The 13,529-nt window shown below is 39.8% G+C and overlaps 1 protein-coding gene across 1 annotated transcript in view; it reads right to left on the reverse strand.

Moving 5' to 3' along the window:
• The window catches only part of BBS9 (Bardet-Biedl syndrome 9), a 454,814-nt gene extending 442,649 nt beyond the window's left edge, over window positions 1-12,165 (reverse strand). The window contains 2 exon segments of the mRNA XM_032643444.1: window positions 6,612-6,734; window positions 11,694-12,165. Of these exon segments, the coding sequence (XP_032499335.1) occupies window positions 6,612-6,723 (112 nt within the window). The 5' untranslated portion in view covers window positions 6,724-6,734; window positions 11,694-12,165.
• Between the last annotated feature and the right edge of the window lie 1,364 nt (window positions 12,166-13,529).

Here is a 13,529-nt window from a genome sequence, read left to right on the forward strand (position 1 = left end):
GTACTAACATATTACATTTTTCTTAAGCCTTGATTTGGGGTCGTAGCCATAATTTAACACAGTCAAAGCATGCCCTTTTAACAAAGGACCATTATCAGGTTGTAAGCTGATTTCGCCATAGAGTGTCAACTCTACACCTGGTTTTGGCTGTTGAAAACACCGTATTAACTCAGTGTAAAAACAATGACGCCTCATTAGACAGAGTGCTCTGATTTACAATTTCTAGCCTTGGGTACAAAAGGAGGAAATGGTAGGATAGGTATTATGGGTTGAATTGTCCCCCAAAAAGATATATGTTGAAGTCCTAACCCCCAGTATCTGTGACTTTATTTGGAAACAGGGTCTTTGCAGATGTAATCAAGTTACGATGAGGTCACACTCAATTAGGTAAGTGATAGGACTCAATTAGTATCCTTATAAGAAGAGAAAACAGAGACAGGAGTGGGGAGAGGAGAATGCCACGTGAAGACATAGAGACAAGCAAGGAGAAGATGATCATGTGACAACAGAGGCAGAGATTGGAGTGATACACCTACAAGCCAAAGAATGCCTGGCGCTATCATAAACTGAAAGAGGCAAAAAAGGATCCTAGAGGCTTCAGAGGTAGCATAGTCCTGCCAACACCTTGATTTGGACTTCTAGTCTCCAGAACTGTGACAGAATAAATTTGTTGTTTTATGCCAGCCAATTTGTGGTACTTTGTTATGGCATTCCTAGGAAACTAATACTTTGGGTTGTTTGAAATCCCTGGATTAGTAGAATACATTGACTTTTTTTCTATCAGCTTAAAAGAAGGAGTTCTACACATTTATTGAGAGTTTATTAGGTGCCAGGCAATGGTCTAAGTAGCTTATATATACTAACTCATTAAATCCTCATAATAACCCTGTGAGAGAGGTACTATCCTAGGAATTTCAATCCTGAATAGAGACACATATGTCATTAAGAATCTGGTGCTACTATTCAAAATACCCAAGACACGGAAACAACCTAAATGTTCATCAACAGATGAAGGGATAAAGAAGATGTGGTACATATATACAATGGACTACTACTTAGCCATAAAAAAGAATGGATTAATGCCATCTGCAGCAACATGGATGGACCTAGAGATTATCATACTAAGTGAAGACAAATACCATATGATATCACTGATATGTGGAATACAAAATGTGACACAAATGAACTTATTTACAAAACAAACAGACTTGTGATTGCCAAGGGGGAGGAGGAATGGGGGAGGGGTGAATTGGGAGTTTAGGACTAGCAGATGCAAACTATTATATATAGAATGGATAAACAACAAGGTCCTACTCTATAGCACAGGGAACAGTATTCAATACCCTGTGATAAACCATAATGGAAAAGAATATGAAAAAGAATGTATATCTCTATATATACACATACATACATACATATACATATATATATATATAGCTGAATCACTTTGCTGTACAGCAGAAATTAACACAACATTGTAAATCAACTATACTTCAATTAAAAAAAAGAAATGAATCTGGTGCTAGGTGATCTGATGGCAGCCTCAGAGGTCTACAAGGTCTCTGGAAACATACTGGTTCCTGTCTCTGACTAAGGCTTGGCCAAATGAACTCTTCCTGCATTCAGGAGAGCTATGTCACTCTCATTCCAATCTCTCTTTTATTTGCATTTATCATAATTGTTTCCTGTCACTTTGTGGCAAAAAAATAAAATAAGATGTTAATTGATATACAGATTAGCACCAGTGAATAAACTACAGACACCAATTCCTGCAGGGATATTTGGAAATTGGTTGTTGAGCTAAGTTGGGGCACAAAGCATTAAAACTCCTGTTCATATTCTAGGTGGGGTTAAATAGCATTGTACACAGTGACAGAACAGTTAAACAAGTTAACACCTCCAAGCATCTGGAACACTGTGCCCATTGCAGGTGACACTCTAGTGAACTGAACAGCTGCTGCCAAATGAACAGGAAGGAGGAATGCCAAACCATACATAAGATGGCTTTTTCTAAGGGCACTGGATAATTTAAAGTAAGAGAATGATAGGTTTAAATCTCAAAATTCTCATCTCAGGGTAAAGAATAAAACTCAGGGTCTTTGGGAGTCTGCAGAATTTCCTAGCTCTTTTAGCAGGGGGCTTAACCCCTAAGAATCTAGTTCAGGGATTAACTCTATAGGTTTTAAATTGCAGTGACAAATGAGTTCACAGTCTCTCCAGGTTTCTTGCATAAAAGTAAAGACATTGATCAGAAAGAATGGGACTCAACTTCAACAAAGCCCTATCCTCAGGGGTAAGAGGAAACCAGGATGGCCAAGTCCATGTGGTGACAATTTAACCCCTAGAATTAAAAAGTGTATGTATGATTATTAAAATAGACAGCGGGACTATTATAGTAACCAGATCTCAGGTAACAGTCTAACTATCACAGATTACAAGCTATAATTAATTAATATGGGATCCCCAGGGATGGAACAAACAGGCAACGCATTAAGGCCCTTTATCCCAGTGATTCATTTCTTTTTATTATTGAGTAGTATTTAATTGTAACAATGTACTATAGTGTGTTTATCAAATTAAGGCCTTTTCTGAAGTCTAAAGCCAAAAGTAATCCAGGTCTATGGAAAAGAGGACTAACTCAAGCCACCATATTAGACAGTCATGGCATAGCATTGATCCCCATACTTAAGTCAATTTATAGACTGAGTCACTTGAACAAAGACAAGGTTATGTATAGACTGCTGTAACACCACCCATGCCTAATATGATTCTTCCCTATTGGACTAGTAGTCATTTATCCAAGTGTACTGAGGAAAGGTATATACCCAACCTTTATGAGAACACTTGAATATTGGCTCTAAATTACTGCTAATTCTGGAAGCCCAGGAAGATACTATTGTTGCCAATTATGGAGATCCCATGATAAATGAACTTCCTAACTCAGTTCACCCAGTGGGAAAGCAAAGCCAACCTATGATTTCTCACCCAGCATCTGAGAGCTTAAAGGAAATGTATTTCCATAGAAAATGGTAGAGTATCCACTTGGTTCTCTAACATGCAGAGTGAGGGATATTATATTGAAAGGACTATATGGAAGCCAGTGGAACTCCAGCTCTCCAACAGGGAGAAAATCAAAATCAATACCACTCCTAAGCCTGATTTGGGGTGGTTTCCAAAATTTAATTCCAAAACACTTAACTTTGTAATATGTGATCATTCCTATCAAAGTCCTGTTTAATAACCAGGTTTGCTGATATCAAAGTCTAATTAATAGGTCTTATAGAGTTGATCATTATAACTTAAATGGTAACTCTGAATTCTTCTGTTATTCCACAAATTATTTTTTCTTGGAGCCAACTAATACATCCCATCTGCTTGAGTACAGTTCTAAAGCTTAGTAATGCATTTTCTCCTTTCCAATGCACAGAGACCAACAGAAATGATTGGCTTTCACCTGACAGGAGCAGCAGTATACCTTTACATGTACGCCCACAATCCAATCTGCAGGAACCAGGACTACCTCACCATCTCATAAAGGCTGAATGGGGCTGAAAGAAATATGAGTGAAACCCAGGGATCCCCATGGGCCCTTCCTGTACTGTCTGGATCAGTAGTAAATGGAATTACTATAATCCTCTTTAGGCAAGCATCAGTGTTCTAGATCCCCCAGGAATGAAGAGGCCTAGACCACAGCCAGGTGACCAGTTGCAAAACAAAAGGATGTAGCTCCCAACATGACTTCTTCAAGTTGCCATACAATTTTTCCTGCTTCTTCATCTTAACTTTTAAGTTTTTCCTTCTCTTCTTCTTTTCCTCAACTATTATATATTAGGTTGTGAACACGGATTGTATGTACCAATTATTCTAGAAGAAGCAGAATATTGGAACATGATCATGACCGAATGACAAACGAAAGGTGTAACACCCAGAGATCCTAGATTTGAAGAGCCAGAGCTCCCTGAAAGAGCCTCTGAAGCAGCAGGTGCATGCACTTATCTCCCGTGGCAGATGGGTAAGAATATGTGTATGTTCAGTTGTACAAGGGAGAATTGCCCCATGTAAGGTATAAATGCTGAGAAGCTAAAAGATAAATATAAGAACTATTTTTTAGTCTGCCTTAAATAATGTGTTTTTAACTCTGATTCTTGTAATAAACACTCCCTCCAGGTTATATGTTAGCATGTAATCTAAGCTGAACCATTCAGATTCTCTCAAGATTAATGAGGAATCCTTCTTCTATGAATCAAGTAAGCTTCACCTAAAGCAATTTCAAGATGCCTAATACGATCCTTTCACTCTCGGATCACTTCAGAGAAAGTGGGGATCAACTGGCATTATTGTCTCAACTTCCCAAACTGACCTGCAAACTTCTCTTCATCTATGTCCATTCTTACCTTCTTACCTTCTATCACAGTGAAAAAAATTCTCAAACCTGTTTAAAGTTAACCCTTCCATCTGTGTACTTGATCCCACCTCCAACTGTCTTCTCTGGATCCCTGCTTTATCAATTATATCCTCTATGCTACACACAGAATTTTTCCCATTTCTTTTTACCCTACACTGTCCCCAGTCATCATTCTCCCTTCTTCCCTTCACAGCTCTTCCTTTAAAGGGCCATAAACACTCAGTTTTCCCCACCTCTGACTCCTTCACTCTCTGCAAATCTAGATTTTGTTACCATTGTGTCCATTCATCCACCCTCACCAAGGATACTAACAAACCACTTGCTGCAAAACAATATGGAAATTTAAAAATCAGTCTTCACGTCACTAAATCTTGCCTCCCAGGTATCAGCACAACTGGTTCTCCTGCCTCTCTGCCTGCCCTTCTCAGAATCTATTACTGACTACCTGTCCCAAAGCTCCTCCCTTAATGCTCACATTTTCCAGGTTATGGTCCTAAGGTTCCTTCCCTCTTGTTCCATCTTCTCTCTCAGTGTATTTGCACCCATTCCCAGGGCTTCAAATACAACCAGCGTACTGCTCACTCCCAAATCTCTACCTCGATTCTGCCTACCAGACACTTCTGTTTCAAACAGAGCATGTCTGAAGCTGCTCTCACTAAACTTGCACTCCATAAGATCAACAGTAATAATTCTTAAACTTTAGTGTGCCACCATTCAACTTTGGAGCTTGTCAAAATGCAGATACCTAAGCCCCCGTCCAATCCATCTACCCCCCAGAGAATATGATCTTAGAAGATCTTGTACATCTGGGATAGAAAATCTTCATATATAATAATCACCCCAGAACATTATGATATAGGTGGTCCAGGCTTTGAGAAATAATGATCAGTGGTTTTTTTCTATGTGGAACATACACACACAGAGAATGATTTTTGTATAGCATGCTTGGGAAAACAGAGGAAGCTGCTCACAGCTGGATGTAAATAGGGGGGATAAAACATCTCAGCATATTGGTAACCCACTGGTGGCACCCCAGTGAGGAGCTCTAATAGAAATGATGAGTGAACACTATGTTATTCAGATAATCAGTAAGTATAGTTTCCAACCAAGTTGAGCTTTAAATAGTTTGGGCAGAGGTGGGTTTGAAATTGTTTCTCTCTGGCAGGTATTTTTATGGTATGACTCTTCTGTGCTACCAAATTATAGGGGAATCATAAATTTTAACAAACAGTTGGGCAGGAGGCAGGGTTGATAATCTTTGAAAAACAGCTCAGGACACCTTATGAATAGAAGACCTTCGCCTCTCCTATCAGTAGGAGGGCAGGGCCCAGATTTTCCTTAGAAACAGTTTAGTAGGTGCTCAGAACAGTTTAGTGCCTCCCACTCTTCTTTGCCAATATAATTTTCTCCTTTCACTTTATCCCCCAAATTCTTGCCTGTTTTAATTATAGGCAAGATAAATAGAATAAAGAAAAATGTAAGGGGACAATGTTTATATACAATGAACACAAGAAAAATTATTATAATAAGTTTTCTTTTTAAGAGGCCAGTGACTATCTGAATTACAAAAAAAAAAGTTCATGACTATAAATCACTGAAACCAAATATTAATTTCAAGTAGCAATAATACAGAACTAAAATGTTTTAAAGACCACTTATATGAAGATGCAAAGAGGAGCAAATAATATAAGAATAAAATAGAATATTGTTTCTAGTTTCAAAATATAAAAATGAAAGCAATGATTTAACAATTGTTTTCTACAAACAAATAGAGCTAACATAATTTCTCCATTCTGGTAAATGGCTTTCAAATTCTCTTTTAAAAGAATATAATTTTTCTTGCAGCTTCTACAAAAGAAAACTTTTCAAAATTCAAAATATTTTACCAGCTCTACCCTATGAAACCTGATTTTGCAACAAATAAAAACAAATTAAATGATGCCTTATAATATTTTTCTGAGTTCCAGAAAATAATATGACAGAATCGACACAAACCAGAAAAACACAAACAACAAAACATAAGTAATAACTACATTTATCAGCCTGCTACTTAAATATTACTTATAAGGAAAACTACCTTAAAAACTAGGGCATAGTCATGACAGTTCACCTAAGTTCTAAAAAGTACACATTAAAAAAAGAAGTCGTTTTTATTCCACCCCTACAAAATGCTTTGCTCCAAGATGCTTGGTCATAAGTTGTTTACCTTGTCCATTTCCAGTATTGTCAACATCAGCCAAACACAAACAGCCTTGATCAAATTCTTCTTTTTCTCCCAGAACAGTAGACCACCAATCACGGGCTTTAAATAAAGACATTTTCGTTCGCTCTAAAAAGAAAGCATTTATTTATAATAAAAATCCACTTCACAAAAAAAAAAATCCACTTCACACCATGTTTTATGAAATAATTAACTCTTTTTTGTTGTTGTTGTTCTGAATTAATTAACTCTTAAGGCATACATAGCAAACAAAAGTTAGACAACTTTGAGAAAAAACATTGTATTAAACTCTAATTTTTTGTATTTTGTGGACATAGGTGAAACCACAAATCCAAGTGAGTGGAAACATTAATCAGATATTTTGCAATGCCATAAGAAAGTCAAGCTGAGAAATTATACATTTATGTTGGGTCAATTCTCTCTTCTGGGACATTTAGTAGACAACTGTACAAAGTAACAACCATATTCTTTGGAGGATCAAGATTCAAATTCTACCAGAATTAGTTAGCACATAATTCCTAGGCATAACACCTAATTTCCCTTCAGTTTGGTCGTTAAAAAGACTGCAGCAGGGGCTTCCCTGGTGGCGCAGTGGTTGAGAGTCCGCCTGCCGATGCAGGGGACACGGGTTCGTGCCCCGGGCTGGGAAGATCCCACATGCCGCGGAGCGGCTGGGCCCGTGAGCCATGGCCGCTGAGCCTGCGCGTCCAGAGCCTGTGCTCCGCAACGGGAGAGGCCACAACAGTGAGAGGCCCGTATACAGCAAAAAAAAAAAAAAAAAAAAGACAAGTTTAAAAAAAACAAACAATGGGGGAAAAAAGGAAAACTCCACCTTTAAACAAACAACGGGGGGAAAAAAGAAAGAAAACTCCATCTAAGGCCCTCTCTTTATGCTGAAAAGGAAAGTAGTCAGGTAAAGGCAAGGTGTTGATGAAAGTGAAGGAAAAATACATAGCAGGTAAATAAACTTATCATGAGTTTTAACATGTGGGAGAGTTTCTGAAAAACATCTGCATCAGCTGTTACTAATAATGGCACTATGTAACCATACAAATTGCCAGATGACTAAACTTCCAATCTCACAGCAAGTATTCAAAAATGTAATAAACACTCCTACTACACTTTTATTGGACTTTTTTAATTTGAGAGGGAAGTAACAGTACTTAATAAATACCATATATTCTCATTACGTACTCGAGATACATTGGAAAATTAAAATACGCCATACCATTGGACTGCCGCAATGAAGATACGTCATTCTCTTGCAGCACAGGGCAGAATACTACCCAAATTCAATACCATTCAATGATTCACTAGGAGGACTCACAGCGCTATAGTCATCATATAGTCATCATCATAGCTACGATTACTCAAAAGGATAAAAAGCATAATCAGGAAAGGGAAAAGTGCATGTATCTGTAGTTTGAATATAAACACACGTGACTGCATCAGATGAAAATAGCTATTATGTGAAAATGGCCTTAAAAACCTTTGTTACTGAAAAAATTTTTTCAGCTTGCTAGAATAATGGGGGGGAAAACACTCCAATATGAAAAACTAACTCTCCAACATGGTGTGTAAATGGAACCGTTCTACATCAAGCACTAATTTCTCATGGACGTCTATCATAAAATTTAATATCTATTCCTAGTAACAAAATACCACTGGCAACATTTATTTCCTTCCTGTTTCTCCTGCTCTATCAATTTCTCCTTAGTCACCTACCACTTCATTAGCTTCTGAAAGCCCTCCTTTCCTAGATTGTTCAGCTCCTTGCTACCCAAAGTGTAGTACCTGGACCAGCAGGTCAGCATCACCCAAGAGCTTGTGAGAAATGCAGAATCTCAACCCCACCCCAAACAAGATCCCCAAGTGATTCACATGCACCTTAAAATTTGAAAAGCACTAGTTGCACAGATACCTGATAGTCTAAGTGGATGTTTTCTTATAGCAATGCTCTACTTCTCTTCCTTTTTCCTGTGACCTCTGTCACCAGTCAGTAACCTTTCCAAAGTTTGAAAAAAAGACTCACTTTTAAAATCAAGAGCTTCAACAGCTAGAAGGTACCCATCAATCAGCTGGTCTTCTCATTCTGTAGATTATAATGACTCCCCTAAATCACACAGCTAATGGCAGAAACTTGCTTCTGCATACCCTGTCCCTACTCTAGACCCTTGTATTATTAGGCTGTCACTGCCTGCAATTTAATATCCAAAACACTGAAAAAGCATGGGTCAGTAGAGGGATTTTTTTTGGTTTCGCTTTGTTTTAATTTTTAAAAGGTTGGGGGAGGGGTTGCTAATTTCAAACCTAGGTCCAACAAATCACTCTTCCTCACAAGACCACAGCTGCTTCATTTCAGACCAACTTACTTTCATACCAGGGCAAAACATAAGCTAATACATAGCAGAACTGCATAAATTCCATTATGCCAAAATTCTGCATACTGGTTCCCCCATGACCCAGGTGTTAACATTTACCATGGTGGACAATAAGTTATTGAATAACGTCTTACATCTTTGAAAAATTAGTGAACGATAGGAAAACCAACAATTTGGGCTGATGGTCAGTAGTATGTTTCCCAGTGCCTCTCTCTCCAATTTCAAAGGCAGAAGCAGAGGAAGGCGCACTGCCCACTCCCAAGAAATTAAGAAACCACAAACCCTCATTTGTGCAATTTGTACATCATTAATTTCCTTTTCTAAAAATTGATGTATTTTTAAATGACAGCGTAAGCTACAAGGCAAAAGGTTTCAAAGGGGAGTTCTTTTCCACTTTGGCTTCAAAGATGGATTTGATAGCAAGTCTGAACAATTTAAGGTTGCTGGATATCCCTGTTTATCTGAGGAAAAAAAAAAGCTTAATCCTTTGGCTTGACAAATAAAACACACCTACAAAAAATTTCTCTTTGCACACAGCAGTTGTGTTCCTAATAAGCTTATATATAATCCCTTTTATACTTGCTCTTAAATATAAGTCTTACAGACACTGGAGCACCTTGATATCTAATGGAACTCTGATGAAATCTTTTGATAATATAGATATTTCTCCCATAACCATATGCTAAGCAATTTAAGGTTTCAGAGAATTCCACTTTTCAGCGTAACATGTGAGAAGCTCCACTGGCCCACTTCCCAGTGAAACTGAAAATTATTTTTTAAAACAACCATTTCAAGTCTCTGGAAATTGTCCTAAGAGCATACAACAAATAAAGAAACATTAAAAATCTAAAACTCAGTAAGAACAGTAAGAGTCTGTAGTATTTAAACTACAACTCACTCCTCTCCATACTCCTAGCTCAGCAAGATGGAAACTGCACTCCAGAGTAGTACAGCCAAGAACCCTCTCCCCACAGCTCCCAATCAGAGAACTACTTTCCCAGGAAGGGCAGGACATCAGCATTATTTGTCCTGCTCCCAACTATCTGTTGCTGACTACAGAAGAAACTGAAAATCTAAATAAACCTATAACAAGTAAAGAGATTGAATTAGTAATCAAAAAACTATCCACACACACAAAAAAAGACTAGGCTCAAATAAAAAGAAAAAAGAAAAGACTAGGCTCAGATGGTAAATTCTACCAAATATTTTTTTTTAATTAACATCAATTGTTCACTAACCTCTCCAAAAAATAAAAGAGGAGGGATCACTTCCCAACTCATTCTATGAAGCTAGTGTACATTGATACCAAAATTAGACAAATACAAGAAAACTACAGACCAATATCTCTTACAAATATGTATGTAAAAATCCTCAACACAACACTAGCAAAGTGAATCAAGCAATATATTAAAGGAATTATACACCATGGCCAAGTGCAATTTACCCCAGGAATACAATGTTAGTTTAACACCCAAAATTAATTAAGGAAATATACCAAAGCAATAAAATAAAAATCAAAAACCACCTAATCATGTCAACAGAGTCAGAAAAAGCATTTGACAAAATTCAAAACTCTTCCATTGTAAAAACACTTGATGGAATAAATGTTCACATATTGAGGTATGGGGAAGTCATTCTGGCTTATATATGATTTAATGTAAACTTTATGCTAACTAGAACAGCCTGTCTCATGGCCTGTCAAACATGCATTGTACATCTGCTCAAACATGCATTGTACACCTGCTTTAACCATTAAAGAAAAGAGTGCATTTAAAAATCAAAATGGAGGGACTTCCCTGGTGGCGCAGTGGTTGAGAATCCACCTGCCAATGCAGAGGACACGGGTTCGATCCCTGGGCCGGGAAGATCCCACATGCCGCGGAACAACTAAGCCCCTGCGCCACAACTACTGAGCCTGCGCTCTAGAGCCCACGTGCCACAACTGCTGAAATCCGTGTGCCTAGAGCCTGTCCCCGACAAGAGAAGCCACCACAATGAGAAACCTGCGCACCGCAACGAAGAGTAGCCCCCACTCACCACGACCTAGAGAAAGCCTGTGTGCAGCAACGAAGACCCAACGCAGCCAAAAATAAATAAATAAATTTTTTTTTAATTGGCATGTTTAGTAAAAAAAAAAAAAAAGTGAGATGCCAAAAAAAACAAAACAAAAAACACAATCAAACAAAAAACTCCAGGAAACTGGAGTCGATTGCAGGAACTGATTGGGAAAGGAAGATGCTAATAATATCACCTCAGCTCATCGAAACTGCTGTGGTCTGCAAGGTAAAGGGAGAAGGAGAAGCAATAATCCTATTGCAAGAAGGAATTAGGGGGTATTAGTACATGCATCCTACTTCAGTCATAGGATGGGAACTGCTTTGACCATTTGCTCACAAGACCTGTTGAAGTGTCACAGGAGGAAAACGCTTGTGCACCACGTGACATTCCTGAAAGGAATCTCTAAAAATTCTTATCACCCTTTCTCAAAAATGTTCACAGGATCACACACACACATTGTTCTGGCAGTTTCGTTTTGTTTTGTTTTGAATGCAAGCATCCTTCATAAGAAACCTATCACCCTATATCCCCCAAATTATATGGCATCAGAGAATCAATCTGACTAAAAAATAAAACACTGAAAGGGCATTCATGCACCCGATGTTTAATTCTAGACATACTTTCTTACCTGATGCCGAGTCAGGTGGGTCCTGCCCCACCTTTCTTCGAACTCTCCTTCCAACGATTTCCTTTTAAGAACGTCTGCCAGGATTCCAGGGCTGGAACGACGAGCAAGAACGGACGGTGCAGGAAAAAGCAACCCTTACTTCTCCCTCTCGTTCTCCTGATCTAACTTGTTTCACGTTCCAGGCAAAGACAGCGCCTCACCAGCTGGCACCACCAGCTCCACGGAGCTGGAGCGATCCCACCAAGTAGCTCCCCTGCATCCCCTCTCTGTTACCCTCAGAGACAAGCAGGAAAAACGGCATCAATCCCGTGGCAGATATCAGGCAGGAAAGAACAGCGGTAAGACCTGCTGCTCACAAAGAGGAGGAAATGATGAAGGAGGCAGTGAGTGGGATATAGCAGAAAAAGGTCAGCAGCGGCGGAAGGGACACCTACCCACACAAGCCTAACTCCAAGCCATCTCCGCCCTGTTGTCATAGCACTTTACAACGAACGCTACTGCGCAAGTCAGATAGCTAAGCCCCGATGCCTTCTGGGGGTTGTAGTCCTGAGTGTCAGGAGAGAGGAAGGCGGAGGATTTTTTTTCTGAGTGATGTTTGGAATCAGATTTCTACTGGGCAGAGCTAGAATGAACTACTGCCCGGTCTTCATTAGCAGAGAAAGAGAGAGAATTAATTCGACCCCCCTTTTCTGTTCTTGTACAGTTCCTTAGACGCGGGTTCTGAGGAAGACCCACCTCCCGCCCCCCGGCGGGGACGCAAGCCACGCCCCTCCCACTCCTTTCTCCGTTCCCGCCGCTCGTGGGTGGGGCTTTCCTAGGAGGCGGGGCTCGGGCGGCGCGGGGCGGGGCGTCTGGGTTGGTCTCTGGGGCGGAGCATCCGAGGCCCGAGCCACCCAGCGACCTCTTCTCTTGACCCGGAGGCGCAGGAGGCCCCGTCCATGGACCAAGCGGCCATGGCGAGGGTGAGCGCGGTAGCAAGCGCCAGTGTGTGCGCCCTGGTGGCTGGGGTGCTGCTGACCCAGTCCATTGTTACCTTGAAGAGGAAGGAATATGAACTGTGCGTGGGACACCCGAAACGTGCTGTTCTATAACAACAGCGCTGGAAAAACACTACCTGATTGCTTTCCCTTGGTTTTCTTCTTGATTCTGTAGACCAACTTCTTTCTGCAACACAATTACATTTTCTTTGTTTGTAAATCACAGCTTCCAAAGACTATATCCTCCTTCTTGACTGGATTTGGATGTCTTATAAGATATCATACAGGTCATTTTTTGGCCCAGGTAACTTCCATCGTTATCGAGCGCAAGTTTGTGTGCCCGACACACAGTGAGGCCAAACAAACGCAAATGTTGGAGCTTGGAGCAGAGAAAGGTTTATCGCAAGGCCATGCCAGGAGAACTGGTTGCTCATGCTCAAAAAAAAAAACCCTGAACTCTGAAGAGTTTCACCAAAGCAGTTTTAAAGGCAAGGTGAGGGAGGGGCGTCCCAGGGTATGTGATCAGCTACTGCACAACTCTCTGATTGGTTGATGTTGAGGTAACTGGGTGGTTAATCTAACATTATCAATCCTTAGGTGCCAGAAGGTCTGGGGGCTGGGGCTCATGATCATTAAGTAGTTAATTTCTTCCACTTGTGGTTTTTACCAAATGAAAAACTCAGGAAATATGCATGAGATACTATTATCTGGGTACTTCCAACAGGAGCTATAGCAGAGTATATGGGGGAGGGGTCTATCCCGAAAGGCCCCCACAGGGTCCTGATCTGTTACACATAAGTGGCTGAATCATACATTCATGCAACAATTTTAATTGGCTTCATTCTTAGAGGAAGAGGTC

The sequence above is a fragment of the Phocoena sinus genome, chromosome 9 (assembly GCF_008692025.1).
Source record: "Phocoena sinus isolate mPhoSin1 chromosome 9, mPhoSin1.pri, whole genome shotgun sequence".
NCBI lineage: Eukaryota > Metazoa > Chordata > Mammalia > Artiodactyla > Phocoenidae > Phocoena > Phocoena sinus.